Source organism: Astatotilapia calliptera, chromosome 2 (genome assembly GCF_900246225.1).
Source record: "Astatotilapia calliptera chromosome 2, fAstCal1.2, whole genome shotgun sequence".
Taxonomy (NCBI): Eukaryota; Metazoa; Chordata; class Actinopteri; order Cichliformes; family Cichlidae; genus Astatotilapia; species Astatotilapia calliptera.
The window spans coordinates 12,716,184-12,738,637 of record NC_039303.1 but is presented as its reverse complement, the minus strand read 5'-3'; the positions used below and the strand labels follow the sequence as shown (position 1 = coordinate 12,738,637).

The window sequence follows — 22,454 nt, the reverse complement described above, 5'->3', positions numbered from 1 at the left end:
GAGAGTGCAGGACAAACAGACAGGTGGCAGTCTCAGGTGTATACACTGCTACAAAACAGCACAAGAGAAGCAGGATTTAGTGTTTTTGTTATTACGAGTGCTAAACAAGAAGAGTTCCCAGATGGTACAGTGGACACATGTGTGACTCCTGTGATTAAAGCATCTTTCTTTCAGCTTAACGAGTGAACCGTCAGCTCGTTCAAACACACGTTAAAGTCAGTTTGGCTCGACCCCACCGAACAGAGGCAACAATATAACATAGCTAACATTAGCAGTGCAGTGAATCCTGCTTGTGCCGTGATATTCAGGACTGCAAACCGAGCAGCATCACTGACTTTCAGCTTGTTGTGTTTGTGGATATATGACTGACTTTAATTATCCATAAAATCATCATATTCTCTGTAAGATTAAGGTATTTCAGAAACTGCTGATACTGGGATTTTCCCCACATAACCATCACTAGTTTACAGAGACTAGAAAAAGAGACAATATCCAGTGGCAGTTTTCTGTGTAAAATAAGAACAATTTGATTGCTTCAAGCTGATGGGAAGAAAACATAGCTTGTTACAATCAATGCAGAAGAGCATCTCAGAATGCATAACACATCAAGCTTTGAAGCAGATCGGCTACAGCTGCAGAAGACCACACCGGGCGCCACTTCTGTCACCAAAGAAGAGTAAGATTCTGCAGGTCTATCAATATTAGATAATAGAAGATTGAAAAACTGTTATCTATATAGCTAGATACTTGCTTCTAATAAAAGATATTTGAAATGAAAAACTGTTATCTAATCTGATTAGTCTCAATTTTAGCTCTGATGTTAGATTGATGGGGTCAGAATTTGACATAAACAACATGAAAGCATGGATCCATCCTGTCTTCTTGGCACAAAGTAATCTTGATCTTATATGTATGGAGACAGCCCCACCTGCTTGTAAGATTGTGTGGTATTCAAAAAGTACATCATCAGCAATGCATGATGCAGAGTAACTGCAATATGTGACACTTTAAGCTCATTGTTGACAGAAGTCTCTGTGTTTGTGGGAAATAGATCAGTGTGTGGCTGCAGAATCCCATCAAAGCTGACTGGAAATGATTCGAGCCCGAGTTAAAGGTCAAAGGTCAAATTTTTATTCCACGTCACTAGTGCATGGAATCACATTTGACTTATATACTATTTATCTTTTTCAACTGCCAGCATTTGCTATGTAAGCATTATGTGTATAGATAGTTTACTTAGGCTGTGGGACTCACATTCATGTATCCGCTTATCCTTTTCAGGGTCGCGGGGGGTGCTGGAGCCTATCCCAGCTGTCATAGGGCGAGAGATAGAGATATCTATAGATATTTTGAAATGCATTTCAAAATATACAAAAAAATATATGCGCTAAAATAAGTTTTAAAATGTATTTATATAGGACTGGGTACAAGATTTGGCTGTTTTTAAGCCTCCGCGTTGTGAGTACGCCGTCATTCAAACAAAGGTAAGTCAGCTTGAGTACTGTGAGTAAAATGCGTTTGAGTCCCCCCGAACATTCAGATTAGTGCAAGCATAAATTCATTCATGAGGGGAAATTACAGTGAGAACATCTGGAGGCTCTGTTAGAGGGATAACATAGTGAGTTCAGTGCATTGATGTGACATTATCCTGAAGGATTTAGTTATTCTCTGTGGTTAAAGAAATTGCAGTAATAAATTCATATTTATTATAAATAATCCTAATTATACATCTTGCTTCCTTGTGTGTCCTGTGTCACTAAAAATACATTCTGTATACCCTGGACAGGTCGCCAGTCTGTCGCAGGGCTTGTTTGTTAAAATGATAAGTTATTAATTGAAATCTAAAACAAGTTTTTTCTGTGAAAAACTAAAATCAACACTATAGAGGGCTAAAATAATTTTGTGAAAAAGTGAATTCCACACCAGCTACAGGAATAAATAACAAAAAGGAGAAACTTATACAAAACAAAAAGGGGCAAACATTAGAGAACAGGTCACACAGCATTTTCTACCCACAGTTTGAACTGAATAACAACTAACATGTATTTATTCAACTTACAGTGAAAACAAACAGAAATTAGGGTGTAAAACGTAAAAACTTTTATTGATGTCAACTTGAAGTATCTGTATTTTTCTTTGTTTTAAAACGATTCAAGGTTATCGATATACATTACTCCTGAAACAATGGGATGGTTAACTGCCAGTTGTTAAAGTGAACATTATCGACATTAGTATTGACGGTGACATTTCTTGCAACATTTTCAGTTTGTTTTTCTGCTAGTGACAGGAGTGTCCTGGCAAAACCTCAGTTCTACACCAAGTAAAGGTTGATGATTTTCTCTACAAAATTACAAATCCTTTGTGGTGGCGTATTCTGCGTTATCAGACCGGAAGTGCTGCCGCTGCTCCTGTGTTTAGCAATTGGTCCAGGAGTGGCCTCACATCATTTGCTGAGACATGACTCCTGACACTGTCTGGATTAGCTGTGTTATTGCCCGTTGTGTTTGAATATGTATTTGTTTCCTGAGAATTTACTCTCTTTGTTAAAGAAAGCGTTTGAAAACCGTTCATAGATATAAGTGTTGGGCTGAGTACACATGCCTCTAAATAAACTCTGGTGTGACATCATCTGCTTTGAAGTTTAAAGCTTTTTTTCTTTATTTTGTGTTCTTTTCTTCACTTCTTTATTATTGTGGTCATGATTATTATTTGATTATAAAATGTCTGGGCTTGAGTACTGCCCTAATAATATTCATAAGTATTTTTTTTCCCCATTACAGCTGTTTATAGTTCAGTTGCTAATGGGAGAAAAAAAAAAATCAGATTCATGTGAAGGACAACTTCAAATCGATGTGTTTAAATTTAAAGTGGTGTGTTATGGTCGTATTAACACACCATAACTATCATTTTACTTCTGGTTTACATTAAAAACATGATTTGAATAATAACCACAGAACCACATTAACACGTCAGTGTAACCATTGTTTTCTACAGTCAATGAGTGTAACTATCAGAGTATCATGTGTCCACTGAAGCTGAATCACATCAATTTTACAAAATTAATGCTTCCTGCTGCGAGCTCAACTTCTTCTGCACGTTGTGTTTTTAGGTATTTGATGAAGAATTTTAGATAATTACTAATCCTACTTCAAATTGGAATACTATACCCGTGTTCATGTTTTCTAAGTTAGGTGGCACTGAATTTTTCCTTAACTGTAATTTTGATATTGATAAAATCTCTATAAAAATCTCTGCTTTTCATCATCAAGCTTTTTTAGCATGGACTCTTATTTACAAGCATAACTTTAGTCCACACAATTATTATATCTCAAATAACAAGGATATTTTATTTAAAAGAAAATCTTTCTTCTTAGTTGGTTTAGGAATAACATTGTTTTAGTCAACCAATTATTTGATTCAAATGGCATGCTTCTCCTATGAAGAATTTTGTTTACGTTTCAATTTAGCTATAAATCGTCATTATTATACAAAAGTATTTGGCTCAATACCATCAGGGGTTTGTATGCAGTTTGAATCAACCTAATATCACTTCATTCCACAGGCTGTTGGCATCTCCTATACAAACTTTTGTCAGCAAGATTTGGTTTTCTAAGCAATCTAAAACAATAAATCTATCAGATCTTTATTTCAGAGTAGTATAACCACGGTACCATATGTAATTTTTTTTCTGGAACCGGTTGTCAGATGGTATTATGTGGAACGAAGTATGGAGACTCCCTAATCAGTTTTTAATTACCAACAAAATTAAAGATAGTTCTTATAAATTAATACACAGAATTTATCATTCTAAAGATTATCTTCAAAGCAAATTCAATTTAGACATTGATACTGTCAGGAGTCGCTGTGTGCACGCAGGAATAGGACCCAAAGTGCAGACTCACGGCAAGCAAAAGTGTATTTCAAAACTCAGCTTTTATTGCTGGATGGCAAAACGTAACAAAACAATCCAAATAAACTTACATGCGCGAGCAGGCAGGCCACACAGCATAAATGAGGGTAGATAACGACACAGACATAAAGAAACACAGGGCTTAAATACACAGAGGGAGCAATCAGGGAATGGGTAACAGGAGGGAAACACAGCTGGGGCAAATCAGGCGAGACAAGGGGAAGCAAAACCAGATACATTAACATCAGACATAGCCCTTCAACTGACACAAAACACAAACCAACACAAACCAAAGACAATTCAACTTTGATAACAGATATATGATTAACTTGTTAATTTTAATGGCTAAATTTCATATTCACAAGTCCAAATGTTTAGGAAGACATCCCTCTTTTTATGTATTCTCCTTTGAACTTGTACAGTATCTTAATTCAATTAAGAACTCCACTAACCCAAAAGCTATAAAAACTATTGGTGTTTGTGAAAAAATCAAGATCTTTCAATCACTTTATTCTTTGGCTTGATTGGTTACTTTCCTCCTAGCATATTTATATTGTAGGTTCTGAAAATTGTTCTTTTATTTGGTTGTCTATAGTATCCAATTTTTTTGTAAGTACAACACCATTAATACAGTACTGTTTAATTCTATTTTGTATTGTACTGAGGTTTAAATAAAGGTTTGAATGAAAAAAAAAACTTTAGATAATTTCTATTCTGTCCTACAGCGACATCTACAGGCGTTATGGTGCAGATACAGGACGTAATTTAATTCCATGCTGTAGAAAAATGATTTTGCTGTTACCACAGAAAGAATATTGTAGTGTTTTTGTTTTTGCATTGAAAAAGCTTCTGCTGATTATCATTTATTTATTTTCCACGGTAATACGTTCTTTAAACACTGTGCTCAGAGTCAATCAACTGAGACACACATGACCAGGTCAGGTACATGAGTGTGAGACTCCACCTCTGCTCTCCCCTCCTGTTTCTGCATTGTCTCTCTGTGTTCGGATGTTTTTATATGTAAAATAAAAATCTTTTCTGCTGCTTTTGAACAGACTTTGTCAAAAATACTTACTTCACTGAGAAAATAGTCAACTTGTTCATTTGGATGTATTTCACTGCACAGAGAACAAACACAACTTTAAAAAAATCTTTTTTTAAATTTTTTTTATCCAAATTTCACTCTGACATCTGAGCACCATTGAATTTCCACAGCAGTGTTTAATTCCTGGTTTAAACCCCCCACAAAGGTTGGATGTGATGAATGGTTTCAATACTGTTAGCTGTCCAGTGGATTGAAGATCCAAGACCACTGAGATCTGTGATACACTCAGATCCTAGCTCATCATTGGCTAGTTTGCTAGGCAGTCACTCAGATTGCAGACCTGATGTTCTGATGGAGATTCACCAAACAGTTATAAAGAGTTACTATGGTGGGGTTTATGGTCACTGTCTTATGGGTACCACTGCATCATGGAGTTAAGGGAAATGATAAGGGCAGTAGGACAGAGATTAAGAGCAAAATACAGCACAAAATGAAAGAAAGGTCGCAAAAGCAATGGGAAGAAGACAGGAAAAGGCGAAAAATCCAAAGGAAAACAGGCGAAATGAGAAGCACAGGAAGGAACAGGAGAGAGTAAACGATTATATCCTGACTCAGATTTGGGCACACTGGTTTGAATAGTATGTTGTTTTTAATAGGAAAACATCGTACAGTAAGTGTGACTGCAATAGAGAAGAAGAAATAATAGAGCATGTTTCAGTGCACTGTCAGAAATATGATGCTGAAAGAAGACAACTGATCGAAAAGCTTGCTGATATGAAAGTGAAACTGGACTTGGTTGATTTATTTCGTAAGAACTCGAGAAGTGAAAGTTATCAGGCCTTATTTAATTTTTAAGGCAGACCGATTTGTTTGCTAGGATTTGAATTTTGTATTTATTTATTTATTTTTCATTTCTGTTCACACTCCACACCAGTTGGTGGCGGTAATACACCATTTTGCTGTTTGGCAACCGCCAATAAACAATATAAAGAAGAAGACGTGCTGTTTCGTCACGTGACTACAGTCAGCGCGATCGTAAATACGGAAGTGCTGCAAGGTATAAGCCGTCGACGCTCTGTTTAAAGGCACTGTGGAACTGTGCCACAAACGTGAGGATGGACAAACGTGTGGCGGTAACGGTGCTCGTAGCTGCCGCTTTAGCTCAGGTGAGCTGCGGCTCCTTCGGGTGGAAGAACGTCAGGAACGTACAGGTGAGCCAAATCCCGCCGGGTACCAAAGCCTCTGTACGGGTTTTATTTATCCACACCGAAGCTCCCACCGTGCTGTTTTAGGGGACTTCACGTACTAAATGTGGACGGTTCATCCGTGAAACCTGACTGGTGTCAAGCCAGCCTCCAATTCGAGACTTGCAGTCAAGCCAGCCTCCAGTTTGTTTTACGTTCCCTGTGTATTCAAAGTATTACGGGAATGGATGTGGAAACCGGATTTCAAAATAAAAGCCAACTTCGAGTGAATTAACAGATATGTTAAGAACATAATAACATATAATTTAGGCTTTTTTTTTTTACAAACTCTAATGTTAGATCTATATGACACAGCCTTGTACCCTAATTGTGCCCTGTCACTATCAAGGCCATCTTATTTTGGATTTCAAAGTAAAAGCCCTGTGAATCTTCATTTTTGAACTACTCTTTCAATGACTTAATAATGCTCTTAAAAGCAAAAGTCGTATTTCCAAATACTATTTGAACTTTATATCAACACTTTCCAACCACAGTCTTTTTACAGTGATACCATATCAATATCAAGTCAGTCTGATTTTGCCTTTCATAGTAATGGCCCTTTGAAATTGTCCATAATTGACTTAATCTTCTAACGATTCAAAATGCTCTAAAATGAAAAATTCTTGTTTCCACAGGGTAATTCCACCTTAGATCAACAGTATACAGCCCCACAGTGATACCATATCAATATCAAGTCATTCTGATTATGCCTTCCAAAATAAATGCCCTTTCAAATTGAGCATATACGGCCTACTTTTTTGACGATTTCAAAATGTTCTTAAACAGAATTTTGCTGTTTCCACAGGATAATTTCACTTTAGTTCAACAGTATACAACCTCACGATGTTACCATATCAATATCAAGTCATTCTGATTATGCCTTCCAAAATAAAAGCCTTTTTAAATTGTCCATAATTGACCTAACTTTCAGTGATTTCAAAATGCTCTAAAATGGAAATTTCGTGTTTCCACAGGATAATTCCACTCCAGATCAACAGTATACAGCCCCACAGTGATACCATATTAATATCAAGTCATTCTGATTATGCCTTCCAAAATAAAAGACTTTTCAAATTGCCAAGATATGACCTACTCTTTTAAAGATTTCAAAATGCTCTAAAAGTGAAAATTGCTGTTTCCACAGGATAATTTCACTTTAGGTCAACAGTATGCAACCTCACGATGTTACCATATCAATTTCAAGTACCGTATTTTCACGACCATAAGGCGCACTTAAAAGTCTTAGATTTTCTTCAAAAAGTACGGCGCGCCCTATAGCGCAGTGCGCCCTGTGTGTTGTAAGGAGGACGTAGTAGAGAACACCATGAGAACGCTAAAGGGTGAAGTGTGGGCGCAACCCTGAAAATGGCAAAGAGACACGCTTATGAAGCACAGTTTAAACTGAAGGCCATCAGCTACGCGGAGGAACATGGAAATCGAGCAGCGGCGAGAGAATTTAAGATTAACGAATCGATGGTTCGCAAATGGAGGAAGCTGGAAAACAAGCTCCGGCAGGTCAAGAAAACGCAGCTGAGTTTCCGCTGAGTTTCCGCGGACATAAGGCGAGGTGGCCCGAGCGGTGGATCATCGAGCAAAGAACGAGCGGGAGAAGCGTTTCGACGGTCACCATTCGGCTAAAAGCAGTTTCACTTTCACTTTTTATGAAACGGTGCCATTTTTCCATCCGGACCAGGACTACGGTAGCGCAGCAACTTCCAGCGGATTATAAGGAAAAGCTGGCCATCTTCCGCTCCTACTGCAGCAAACACATCGGCGACAAAAACATCCAGCCCAGCCACATCACAAACATGGACGAGGTCCCGCTCACTTTTGACATCCCGGTGAGTCACACTGTGGAGAAGAAGGGGACCAGCACGCTAGCGATACGCACAACGGGGCACGAAAAGTCTTCTTTTACTGTTGTGCTTGACTGCCATGCTAATGGACAGAAGCTGCCGCCTATGGTGATTTTTAAGAGAAAGACTTTGCCTAAAGAGAAGTTTCCAGCAGGAATCATCATTAAGGCAAATGAAAAGGGCTGGATGGATGAGGAAATGATGAAAGAGTGGCTGAGGGAGGTGTATGTAAGGAGACCAGGTGGTTTTTTCCACGCATCACCATCGCTCTTAATCTGTGACTCTATGCGTGCCCATCTCACAGCCGATGTGAAAAAACTAATGAAACAAATGAACTGTGAGCTTGCTGTCATTCCGGGAGGCCTGACAAAGGAACTCCAACCGCTGGACATCGGTGTGAACCGCCCGTTCAAAGTAAGGCTGCGAGCGGCCTGGGAGCGATGGATGACCGATGGAGACCACAGTTTCACTAAGAGTGGAAGGCAGCGCCGGGCGAGTTACGCCACAATTTGCGAATGGATTGTAGATGCTTGGGCTAACATGTCTGCTGGCACTGTTGTTCGAGCTTTCGCAAAAGCCGGCATCATTTCCGAGGAGCCGCACGGCACGGAAAGTGACTCTGACAGTGAAGAAAGTGAACCTGGCATGTTTGATGGAGATTTAGCGCAGCTGTTCAATTCAGACACAGAGGATGAGGACTTCGATGGGTTTGATTGATGATAAAAATGTGAGTACCAAACTTTGTTTTGCTCCTGCTTTATTGTTAAATATGCACACTTGTATGCTTGTGTGTTGTTGATGATGACGATTACTGGTAATAAAAATGTGAGTAAGGTACCGAACTCAGGTTTGCTCCCGCTTTATTTTTAAATACGCATACGGTACTTGTATGCGCCCTATGGTCCAGTGCGCCTTATGTGTGTGTTAAATACAGTAAGGGCACACATAACTGAGACTGCGCCTTTTAGCACAGTGCGCCTTATGGTCGTGAAAATACGGTAATTCTGATTATGCCTTCCAAAATAATGGCCTGTTGAAAATGCCCATAATTTACCTAACTTTCAGTGATTTCAGAATGCTCTAAAAAGGAAGATTTCAGTTTCCACAGGGTAATTCCACTTTAAATCAACAGTATACAACCCCACGATGTTACCATGTCAATTTCAAGTCACTCTGATTTTGCCTTCCAAAATAAAAGTATTTTCAAATTGCCCGTAGACGACCTACTCGTTTAACGATTTCAAAATGCTCTAAAAAGGAAATTTTCTGTTTCCACAGGATAATTCCACTTTAGATCAACAGTATACAACCCCACAGAGATACGATGTTAAGATCAAGTCACTCTGATTTCGCCTTTCAAATTAATGGCCCGTCGAATTTGTCCATATGTGATATACTCTTTCAATTATTTCAGAATGTTTTAAAAATGAAAATTGCTGTTTCAACACATATTGGGTTTTCATTTTGAAAAGCAAAATCAGACTCAATTGATTATGACAGAATTGAATCATAAAGATGATGTAAAAGGAAGCTGAAATTGCCACTAGGTTGTAATTGATAGTACGTTTATATTTTAAGTCTGTGGAAAGATGTCATGGTTGGTTTGCAAGCTGTTTTGTAATTTCTTTATTTAGAATGACATCTTTCCACAGACTTAAAATATAAACGTACTATCAATTACAACCTAGTGGCAATTTCAGCTTCCTTTTACATCATCTTTATGATTCAATTCTGTCATAATCAATTGAGTCTGATTTTGCTTTTCAAAATGAAAACCCAATATGTGTTGAAACAGCAATTTTCATTTTTAAAACATTCTGAAATAATTGAAAGAGTATATCACATATGGACAAATTCGACGGGCCATTAATTTGAAAGGCGAAATCAGAGTGACTTGATCTTAACATCGTATCTCTGTGGGGTTGTATACTGTTGATCTAAAGTGGAATTATCCTGTGGAAACAGAAAATTTCCTTTTTAGAGCATTTTGAAATCACTGAAAGTTAGGTAAGTTATTGGCATTTTCAACAGGCCATTATTTTGGAAGGCAAAATCAGAATGACTTGAAATTGAAGTAGTACCATGGTGTGGATGTACACTTTTGATCTAACATGGATTCATCCTGTGGAAAGAGCAAGTTTCATTTTTAGAGCGTTCTGAATTCTTTAAAAGAGTAGGTCGTATATCGGCAATTTGAAAAGTCTTTTATTTTGGAAGGCAACATCAGACTGATTTGATATTGATATGGTATCACTGTGGGGTTGGATACTATTGATCTAAAGTGGAATTATGCTGTGGAAACAGCAATTTTCCATCTTAGAGCATTTTGAATTCGCTCCAAGAGTAAGTCATATATGGGCAAATTGAAAAGTCTTTTATTTTGGAAGGCATAATCAGAATGACTTGATATTGATATGGTATCACTGTGGGGCTGTATACTGTTGATCTAAGGTGGAATTACCCTGTGGAAACAAGAATTTTTCATTTTAGAGCATTTTGAATCGTTAGAAGATTAAGTCAATTATGGACAATTTCAAAGGGCCATTACTATGAAAGGCAAAATCAGACTGACTTGATATTGATATGGTATCACTGTAAAAAGACTGTGGTTGGAAAGTGTTGATATAAAGTTCAAATGGTATTTGGAAATACGACTTTTGCTTTTAAGAGCATTATTAAGTCATTGAAAGAGTAGTTCAAAAATGAAGATTCACAGGGCTTTTACTTTGAAATCCAAAATAAGATGGCCTTGATAGTGACAGGGCACAATTAGGGTACAAGGCTGTGTCATATAGATCTAACATTAGAGTTTGTAAAAAAAAAAAAAAAAAAAAAGCCTAAATTATATGTTATTATGTTCTTAACATATCTGTTAATTCACTCGAAGTTGGCTTTTATTTTGAAATCCGGTTTCCACATCCATTCCCGTAATACTTTGAATACACAGGGAACGTAAAACAAACTGGAGGCTGGCTTGACTGCAAGTCTCGAATTGGAGGCTGGCTTGACACCAGTGAAACCTGCCGGAGTCGTCGTAGAGCCTTAAAACTGCACGTGCGTGTGGGGGCTCGGCGAGGTCCAGGGTTGAGACTACCGAGCTGTAACAGCTCTTCTAAACTAAACCCGGAAACACAAACTGAGCTGAAGAGAGTGGATCCACAATGGAAACATTAGAGAGAGATAAATAAATAAATAAATAAACGAAAAGGAAAAACACTGCAGTATCCAAGAAACAAACATGAAAGTCGTGAATCCAATGATTCCTTGATTGCTGTCTGTTTGGACTGCGTCACTCAGCTTTCACGTCTGGACAAGTTGATTTTCCTGGAGTACGGAAATGCGGGAACGCTCTGACCGTGATGGGAAATATCTGAGGTTTAAACATAGTTTTATGCATTTTGCAGGTTTTGGGTTTCGACTGGAAGAACTGCGGACCGCCTGATGCTCCAGCTGTGCTGAAGACCCTCACCATGTCTCCAGACCCAATCTCCATCCCAGGTGATCTGACAGCCTCCGCTTCTGGGTCCACGGCCGTTGAACTCGGCACTCCTCTGTCTGTGAGTACGCTTATCTATGGATGGCAGTGACATGAGGATGCTTTCAGTCGAGTTTCACAAATAATTTTTCACTTATGACTAACATCAAAAGGAGCAGATTTTAAAGGAAGCAGTAGGGTACTTTGTTAGTTTTAGCACTTCCCTTTCAGCGCAGCCACAGTGAACAAAGGGCTTAAATGTCTCCCAGTTTGAAATGGTTTTTGTTTAATTTTTTTCATTAGAGGGAGCTGCATTCAGCACACTTCACAAACTCACAAGTTCCAAACACACACAGGCAAATTAACCGGATCAACCGGTTGAGCTGAGATGGAGCCTTTGTCAGCTGTCATCAGGCAAGAGGTGGGCTACACCCTGGGCAGGTGGTCAAACACAAACGAGTATCTCAAGGTTAAAATGTGCACTGTGAGTCTCCTACTCATCAGAAAACTGTGCCTAATATTGCTTATAACTAGAGCTGGGCGATATAAGATTTTTTCATATCACGATAGGTTTTTTCCATTTCAGGCGATAACGATATCTATCACGATATAAGCCAAATAACTATATTTGTAAGATTTTAATGTGCCGTTGCTCACAAGTAAAATGTGAAATAATCAGCAGCTTGTTTTGACTTAAATATTTATTTCCCATAATAAGTTCAACAGGGTAGATGTACTTAAGGAACATGAGACTTTTTCAGATAAATAAAGGCAAATATTGCAAACTACACAAAAGGCAGCCGCTAAAGCGTTTAAGTTTCAAAATAGAACAAACAAAACAGACTAAATTGTCAATTCCACTTAGAAACAAAATATTAATTCTAAAAATAAATCTTAGTTTGTTTTACAGAAGAACAGACAAAACTGACTAACTTTTGTCAATATCAAATAAACTGAGAACTAAAAGGAAATTCTCAATCTCTCCTTGTTGTATAGCTTAGCTTTTCAAACAGTTTTAGCAGTTACTTTAGTCTGACAAAAGCCGAATGACGAATTAGCGCTTCCAGTCAGAGATTGAGCATGCACCGGTTTATTGTATTTCCAGACTTTCTTTCGGCACAATTTATAGTGCGCGCTACTGTTTTTTGTCAGACTTGAAATAGCCGAAATACCTTCACACTAGGAACTTCTATGGCTCTCCCGTTCGACAATCTCTCCGGCATTGGAACCATCATCGATTTTCTTTTCGGTAACCTTCGGTCACGCTCTCGGTTGATTTTTCTCTAGTCGGCACACTCATTTCCTCCATTACCCGGGCGGCACGGCGGCTGGCTGCTTCCCAAACAAATACACATGTGTGGCTTGGCACTTGTGCTGTACGTAACAAGTCACGTGACGCGACGCTGCGGCTGTGATTGGTTCGGCTCTGCGCTACTTAATTTGGATTGGCTGTTCTTTTTTTTTTTTTTTTTTTTTTTTTAAAGAGGACAAGAGCGGCGAGGTCTATCGCAATAGTTTCATTTTTTGATCGAGAAAAAGTTATATCGCAATACATATCGTTCTATCGCCCAGCTCTACTTATAACTCTTTGTATTTTGCAGGCAAACTAGAGGATATTTTGTTGATGCTTGACTGAGGTGAATAACTTGATGGATTTTAATTAATGAGTGGGTTGAATAACTTAGAGCTGATGGAAACGGACAAAATTCTTTCTCTTCATTCCTTTAGTTAAGTATTGAAATGTTAGGAAAAACCTGACTAGTTTATAGCAGTGTCATCCTCCACAGGGTTAACTTAAGTAACAGGCACAAGGTTACTCAACAGTGGTTTAACTGTCTGGTATAATATTCTTATTATTTGGCAAAGCAAAAAGTCGTCTGACTCTCTGTCAGAATCCTACAAAGTCCCAATGAAGTGTGCCTATCCCTAAATCGAGTACAGTTATTGAGTATTTTTTGAACAGTTATTGAGTTTAGTTAGACCTCGGCCCTGAGGAAACAGCTCCTCGTTTTATTGTTTCATTGCCCACGTGTACTTTCACTTTGACAGTTAAAGTTTATGTGGAGTGAAAGGGTCTTGGTTTTAGTCACTTGTGAGTAGGGATGGGTACCGGTATGGCACCGGTTCTGACATAAACGGTAGTAACCAGACCGAAAAGCAGCGCACATTTCGGTGCTTTTTTTTTCCTGAGATGTCACACACTTTGGATTCTAGCCAATCATTTTACCATTTTACCTAGTAGGCGGGCCCAGGTACATATGTTCTTTTAGAGCAGAGCTACAGATTAAAAACGCCCAAGGCGAAGCGGTCAAAGTCTGGCTGTACTTCATAGCAAAAGATGCAAACTCAGCAGCCTGCAACAAGTGTTTTAAGGTGATACTGTGCAAAGGAGGTAACACCTTGAATCTGATGAAACACCTGGCGACGCATAGCGTTGTTTTTTTTTTTTTTTTTTTTTAAAAGCCGAGAAATGCACCGTATTTGATAGCTTGCTGCAAGAGCTCACATCGAGCACATCTATTGTGGGTGTGGTGCCTGTTATCGGACCCAGAGTTAGCAACATCCCCCAAAAACTCGAAGAGGAGAGTCCTGGCCCCTAGCCCTGCCAGTGTAGCAGAAATGATGACTGATGATGATGGCAGCAGCAGCAGCCATTCTTCTCTGGGTCAGTAGCTTAATGTTGTTTGTGTGTAATTTACGTTGAGTAGGCTCATCACGTTATTAAATTAATGCACGTAAGGTGAACTAGCAAACACTGTCGTAGTTACATGCGGCTGTCTTCTTGTTTGATGGCAGATACTCCCTTCATCCTGGCCAAAAAGGCTAAAATGACCAAAGAAAAAGTGGAAACGGCTAAACATGGGAGGTTTTTGGACAAAGTTGGTGTTTTTTTGTTTTTTTTGTTTTTTTTTTGTTTGTTTTTTTCCCCCCATTGATTAAGCACTGCTTCCAGCCAAGAGTGATACCATAAATCCCCTATACAGTGGGGCAAAAAAGTATTTAGTCAGCCACCGATTGTGCAAGTTCCCCCACTTAAAATGATGACAGAGGTCAGTAATTTGCACCAGAGGTACACTTCAACTGTGAGAGACAGAATGTGAAAAAAAAATCCATGAATTCACATGGTAGGATTTGTAAAGAATTTATTCGTAAATTAGGGTGGAAAATAAGTATTTGGTCACCTCAAACAAGGAAAATCTCTGGCTCTCACAGACCTGTAACGTCTTCTGTAAGAAGCTTTTCTGTCCCCCACTCGTTACCTGTATGAATGGCACCTGTTTGAACTCATCATCTGTATAAAAGACCCCTGTCCACAGCTTCAAACAGTCAGACTCCAAACTCCGCCATGGCCAAGACCAAAGAGCTTTCGAAGGACACCAGGAAAAGTATTGTAGACCTGCACCAGACTGGGAAGAGTGAATCTACAATAGGCAAGCAGCTTGGTGTGAAAAAATCAACTGTGGGAGCAATCATCAGAAAATGGAAGACATACAAGACCACTGATAATCTCCCTCGATCTGGGGCTCCACGCAAGATCTCATCCCGTGGGGTCAAAATGATCATGAGAACGGTGAGCAAAGATCCCAGAACCACACGGGGGGGGACCTGGTGAATGACCTGCAGAGAGCTGGGACCAAAGTAACAAAGGTCACCATCAGTAACACACTACAACGGCAGGGAATCAAATCCCGCAGTGCCAGACGTGTTCCGCTGCTGAAGCCAGTGCATGTCCAGGCCCGTCTGAAGTTTGCCAGAGAGCACATGGATGATACAGCAGAGGATTGGGAGAATGTCATGTGGTCAGATGAAACCAAAGTAGAACTTTTTGGTATAAACTCAACTCGCCGTGTTTGGAGGAAGAAGAATACTGAGTTGCATCCCAAGAACACCATACCTACTGTGAAGCATGGGGGTGGAAACATCATGCTATGGGGCTGTTTTTCTGCCAAGGGGACAGGACGACTGATCCGTGTTAAGGACAGAATGAATGGGGCCATGTATCGTGAGATTTTGAGCCAAAACCTCCTTCCATCAGTGAGAACTTTGAAGATGAAGCGAGGTTGGGTCTTCCAACATGACAATGATCCAAAACACACCGCCCGGGCAACAAAGGAGTGGCTCCGTAAAAAGCATTTGAAAGTCCTGGAGTGGCCTAGCCAGTCTCCAGACCTCAACCCCATAGAAAATCTGTGGCGGGAGTTGAAAGTCTGTGTTGTTCAGCGACAGCCCCAAAACATCACTGCTCTCGAGAAGATCTGCATGGAGGAATGGGCCAAAATACCAGCTACTGTGTGTGCAAACCTGGTAAAGACCTATAGTAGACGTTTGACCTCTGTTATTGCCAACAAAGGTTATGTTACAAAGTATTGAGTTGTATTTTTGTCATTGACCAAATACTTATTTTCCACCCTGATTTACGAATAAATTCTTTACAAATCCTACCATGTGGATTCATGGATTTTTTTTTTTTTTTTTTTTTTCTCTCACATTCTGTCTCTCACAGTTGAAGTGTACCTCTGGTGCAAATTACTGACCTCTGTCATCATTTTAGGTGGGGGAACTTGCACAATCGGTGGCTGACTAAATACTTTTTTGCCCCACTGTAGCTGCAGAAAAGGCTAAGATTGTTATCTTTTTACAAAAAAACCCAGCTAAACATGAGAGGTTTTTGGACGAAGTTTGTGTTCTTCATTTAAGCACCGTTTCAAAAGTACCGGTTTGGTACTGGTATTGGATAAAACCTAGACGATACCCATCCCTATTTGTGAGATAGAATTTATTTTGAACATTCAAAAATAACAAGAGAAATAAGAAAAACTTTTAAACAAAATTAAAAAACATCAAGTTTTCATGTATATATCTATATCTACAGAATGTGTGTGCAACTTGTGGTGTAGACTTGAAGCCGTTGATTAGTCTTTAATCTTGGAAAATGAAATTAAACAAAGAATGTTGTTTGGGTTAAATGGTACACTGAAAACAGAAGCTTGTCTGTGAAGCATGGTCACATGTGCCAAATAAAGAGATGAATGAGCTAATATCATCAGAATGAGGAGACAGAAATATTAGAAAGGTATTATTACTTTATATATTTCAACTTTACTTAGAAGCACGCATGAAAACCACTTCCTGTTTCCAATCTGTGTTTGATACAGAGGAATAAAAATACTGTCCGGTTTGCCAAGATATATAAAGCATTTAGAAGAAACACCTGATGGCACAGAGCAGTCAGGTTTTATTGGATTTTATTCAGTTTTCTTTTCTTTCATTCCTCAATCGGTTTATTTGTACACATATTAACCAAATAAATAACTAAATAGACAACCAGTTGCCTCCTGTGAGGCCTACACACGGACACCCCCCGGATCAGGGCTGTCATTTATTTTTACAGGTTTAAGATTTTTAAATTTAAATCATTCTGCAAACTAGACACAGCCATATTCTAATGTTTAACAGCAATATTAAAAACTGCAGTGTATGATTGATACACAGTGACACATTACATTCTTCAGGATCACAGTAATATAATGAGCTGCTGGACTAAAGTCAGTAATCACATCACACAGTTACAATTATGTGGTTACTTGTGTGACCAAAGTTCTTTACCTGCACTGCGAACCAAGAGAGAGACAAAACACCACCAACCACGTTGTTTTCTTCATGCATACGTCGCTACGATCAGCTGATTTCAGTTTGTGTGCAGGGAGGACGACGATGGTGGACATTACTTTTATTTTTATCACATGAAAGGACAAGAGCGTGACGGTAAAATTCAAACTGTGAATTATCTGGATTATACTGCTGACGCAGACACACACCGTTCTAACACAAAGACAACCCACAGCTACACCTGATCTTCAGCAGATAACAGTGATCCTGTTACAGTGTGAGCAGTCTGTTTCTAAAGTAGAATCACCATGACGATTGCTTTGAAGCCTGCTGTTTTTCATCTTTGCTCCATGTTCATATTTGAAAACTAAGATGGTGTGTGTGTCCTTATTAGGATGGGAATTTGTGTCGTGTGGGGCCTCAGGTTTTTATTGTTTTTTTGGTGATTATGTCACAGTTTATTACAGAGCAGCTAGAAGGTAATATAATGAGTAGTGTAACATGATGTAGTGGTGATGGTGTGTTTAAGGATGTGAGAGGCACTTGGAGGTTTTTTTTTTTTTTTGTTTTTTTGTTTTTTTTTCCTTTCCAGCTGTAAAGCGGCAATCATGCGTCTGAAATGGGAAAAGAAACTTTATCACTCAGCAGAACTTGTTCTTTGTCACATGTGCAGTGATAAGCATGAACTGTAAAACTCTGATTATGATCCTCTTCGAGGTCTCCTAGAATTTCTTTTAGAGTTCTTGGATTTGCTGCAGTGGGTAATTAACCTGAGGCGATTGTGGTGATGAGGAGTTCTATTCTACCTTCACCAAATCAAAGGTCACTGCATCATGTTTGGCCACTTTTAGTTTTTACGTTTGCTTCAACCTGCTGATGTTTTTCTTTATTTTATCTTATTTTTATGATGCTTTTTGTAAAATTGAAAATAATTCTGACATGCTTATGTGGCTGTTGTTGCGTCTTGTTCACGCTGATGAAGGAACCTGCTATGTGGAGAGCTGAGGAAACTGGAGTTTCAAAACTCTGCACATACTGAGGCAATAAACTGAAGCTTCCTGCAGATTTGTAGATTTAAGTTAAAAACCAAATACCTAGCACTTGCACGTTAGCTATGATAAAGGTATATGGAAGTATGTCGGGTATCACCGTTTCCTCTCAACAGGATTAAGGTTGCGGCACGGCGCTGGTGACGCTGCAGCATTTTTAACACATGTGCTGCTGTTTCTCTGTCTCCTCTCAATCTTTAGCTAAATGTAACTCTGGAGAAGGAGGTGGCAGGTTTCTGGGTGAAGGTGCCCTGTCTGGATGAGGTGGGCAGTTGTCACTATAAGGATGCCTGCGATATCCTGAGCCAGCTGATCCCGCCCGGTCAGGACTGTCCCGAACCGCTTCACACCTACGGCCTACCCTGCCACTGCCCCTTCAAAGCTGTAAGTCTTTGATTTCAAATCAGATCACTTCTCAGTAGCTGAGATTGAAACGTGTAGAAAACCATTTAGGGATGAAACATGAGCCCTGAGCTCTGTGACCTTTAAACATGATGAAACACCATGACTCTCCCTCTCTGTTCTCAGGGTTCATACACGTTGCCACAGTCAATCTTCTACCTGCCCAACATCGATCTGCCCTACTGGCTGACTAACGGGGACTACCGGGTTCAGGGGGTCTTCGGCAGTCAGGGCAAAGAGCTGGGCTGCCTCAAAGTCACGCTCTCCATCCACTCAGACTGAGCCGTCAGCCGGAGCCTCATGGTTTTAAAACTGGGAAATGAAAAAAGTTTTCACCAATGAGGGAGGGGAGATGTGGGATAATAATCAGAAGAAAAGACAACAAAAACAGGTTTTATGGGATGAAACGCACAGAACATGAGCTCCTGCAGCAATGTACGAAACCAGGCGCAGTGATGCACTGAAACATTCTCTTTAGTGAAATTACAGGTTTTCTCCACGTTAAGATGCATCCAAGCTGCTCTTCTTTCACTCTGTATGAACACAAACTGCGTCACTGTATCTGCTGGACCTCTTATCGTGCTTTTTAACCATTGAGAACGATTTTACAGGAGCTGAAATTTTATTAAAACTACTTTTAATTGCTGGAAAAGCTACTGAAGTTCCTGTTGTTCATCAACTTTTTATAGTTTTCATCTCCTGCAGTAACAGAAAAACTAATTAGGAAAAAGCGAAGCCTTTATGTCGAAATATGACGTTATTATTATCACAGGTATGAAATGATCTGCTCATATGAAGGAAAATAGATTAAAACATGGATGACAGAGATGCATAAATATGCTGAAATAAATCACATGAATACTCTTAATGAAATAATAGAAACCAATCTCTTTAGACTCAAGTGGAGCTTAAAGCAAAACTAAATCTCAACCTTCAGTTATTCAACCAGTCCTGCACCTCAGTCAGTCCCCAAAGGTCTGACTGGTTTCATGTGTCCTGAGGAACTAAACCTGTCACCATTAACATAAAGAATAACCACTGGAGCTCTTGCCCCTGTAATAATAAAGACTGTAAGATGGAGGGGATGGCTGTCTGTTTATGATTTCTTCATAATTCAGCCGTCAGCGGTCCTCATGACAAAACTTGGAACAAAATGATGTTGCAGCTCACTGAATTTTAGTGCTACTGTCTAAAAACCTGCTAACATTTGTCTAATTTATTTCTTATTTTTAAACATTCTGTGCTTTTTTTTTTTTTTTTTTCTTTTTTGGGATAATGTCACATGTGTTATTTTAACTGGGAGCCAGTTTTGACTGTTCAGTTATTGTGAATGACCTTATTATTAGTATTATTATTGTTGTTATCACTATGGGTTTTTTTTTTTTTTTTTGGTTTTTTTTTTTAAAACTCTTTGTTGTTGCTAAGTGCCTGATTCATTCTTTCTTTGATTCATGTAAATCAGAGTTCAAATTTTTCTTGTGTGATGATCACAGAGAAATGTTGCTGTTATACATTTGACTGATTCAACACAGCTTTAAATAAACTTTATCACATAAGCTATTCATGCTTTTCTGGTGCAGTAAAATCAATTACCTCAGAAAAAAAGGTTAACGATAGGGCTGTTCGATATAACGATATATATCGGATGATGATAAAAACGACTAATGTTTCATTTAATGCTATCGTTTGTTTCGTGGTGTTGCAAAATAAACTGTTTATGGCAATATTTTTTTCATCGTTTTGATGGTCACTGTAGTGGCTATATTAATTTCTTAAAGTTCTCTCTTTCTCTTATATTTAATATAACCATACTATGGATGGACAAGCACCTGTTTTTATGCATTGTTAGCAACAAGATGGTAAAACCATCACGTGTCCGCTTGTTTATTTTCCACATAAACCTTTCACAATAAAGCTCAAGATCTTTGAGACTTTTCAAAATAAACTGAATCACGTGAAAGAGTATGCAGAGTATTTACCGATGACAAGCAAAAAAGAGCTGTCAGGTGCTAAAAAATAAACCTTAGACTCAAACGTTAGAACAGGCTTTTCCCCGCAACACGCTGTGTAATAAATACTCGCAAAGAAAACGGCAGCCATTACCACTTATGTCTAAAAATGTGTAGTTTCATGCATCAGTAAAACACTCGACACCAGACACACGATGCCCAGCTGGAAACACTTCAGCTGCCCGAGATTCACAGAATTTACAGATAATGTTAAATTTTTGTGATTTATATCGTTATCGGACGATAGGTGTTTTATATCGGGATATGAGATTTTGGTCATATCGCACAGCCCTAGTTCACGATGACTAAAACAAAGTTCAGAGGATGTTTCTGTTAGGTAGAGGTAAGGTTGCTACAGGAGTTGGTCCTCTACAGTGAATTGGCTCCTCCCAGATGAGGGAGACGCAGGCCGCCATTCGGCCTCTGCTTTGCATCATTGTGGAGAAGAATTAAGACTGCAGCAGGAGACACACCTCAAAGCGGCAAAGATCTATTAGATGAACAGCACGCACTGACTGTCATTGGGCTTCCTCTAACCTCGTGAACTCTGCCACACCAAACATTTACGGGTCACCAGGTCAACCGTTGTTGACCGGTTCAGAAGCTCTTTGGGACTCGCTTTGGACATGTGATCATCTCCGAACACGGGGCACTGCAGCTTTTATGTGTGCTTTTGTGTTTTCCCACAAGATGGCAGCATTTCACATCCAAACATTTCCTGAGCGTTCACATTAAAGAGTCACGTGTAGACCTGCAGCAGTAACAGATGATGATAAAAATGCTTCATAGTTATTTTTGCTGAGACTGAATTTTGCTGATTTAACTGTCAAGACCAAGAGTCAGCTTTGGGCATTTTTAATCTGCTTCTCACTGCAGGAAACTAAATGTGTAACTCACATTCAAGAACGCAGAACAATAGAAATTACCCGCTTTCTTTTTTTTGACCCAAACAAACCCACTTAGTGTTGAAGTCACGGCAGCAGTGAATGTTAACAGGAAACGCTAAAGAATACTGGAAACAAAAGGAGGAAAGTGAGGAATTACACACGAAGCAAACAGCCCAGCATAGAGTGGACCAACACCACTGAGTTTACATCCAGAAAAAACCCAATGGAATGAAAGATTCATGAGACTGTGCAAGAACGGGTTAAAAAAGAAGTCTCCACATGTGTTTCCTGCCTGCCTGCTGCATCTGGGTCTTTGAAGCTGGTGAGCTACCGATGAAAATCAGCCTCCATGGTCTGGAAAATGTTCATGAAGTTCTTCTTTTGTGGTTTCAGCAGTGATGAAGGAGACACAGGGTTCAGATCAGAAAGATGATCAGCACAGAATAAAAAGCTCAGCGAGGTTTCTTCTCGCCTTCCCCTGCAGTCTGATGCGTTGGCCACACACAGCAGGATCTATGTTTTAGAGTGCAGTCGAGTGTCACACCACCTTCAAAAAAAAAGTGTGTGTGTGTGAGATGCAGCTGCAGACCACTTGTTTCTGGGCTAATCTCAGACAGGAAGTGTTTTACTTTGGCAGCAGCATTTTAACCAGAAAAGGTAACGTGGCTTCACTTAAACACCGACCACAGCATGTGGACACCAGGCATCAGAGGTCATACGGTTTGCATTTAATGGCCACTTCATTAGGTACACCTGTTCGGCTTCTCGTTAATACAAATATCAGAGTACAAATGCTTTGTGGATGGCAGAGGTCCAACTGTGTCAAGTTGATAGGAAGGCAACAGAAACTCAAATAGCACTTGTTACAACCGAGGTCTGTAGAAGAGCATCTCTGAACCCTCAAGCTGATGACAACAGTAGCAGAAGACCACACCGGGTGCCACTGCTGTCAGCTAAGAACAGGAAA

At 39.4% G+C, this 22,454-nt stretch overlaps 1 protein-coding gene across 1 annotated transcript; it reads left to right on the top strand.

Moving 5' to 3' along the window:
• Window positions 1–5,951: 5,951 nt before the first annotated feature.
• On the top strand, window positions 5,952–19,243 carry gm2a (ganglioside GM2 activator). Its single transcript, XM_026184865.1, has 4 exons — window positions 5,952–6,166; window positions 11,460–11,612; window positions 18,391–18,573; window positions 18,718–19,243. The coding sequence occupies exons 1-4, from the start codon at window positions 6,071–6,073 to the stop codon at window positions 18,871–18,873; spliced, it is 588 nt and encodes a 195-aa protein (XP_026040650.1). The 5' UTR covers window positions 5,952–6,070; the 3' UTR covers window positions 18,874–19,243.
• Window positions 19,244–22,454: the final 3,211 nt, after the last annotated feature.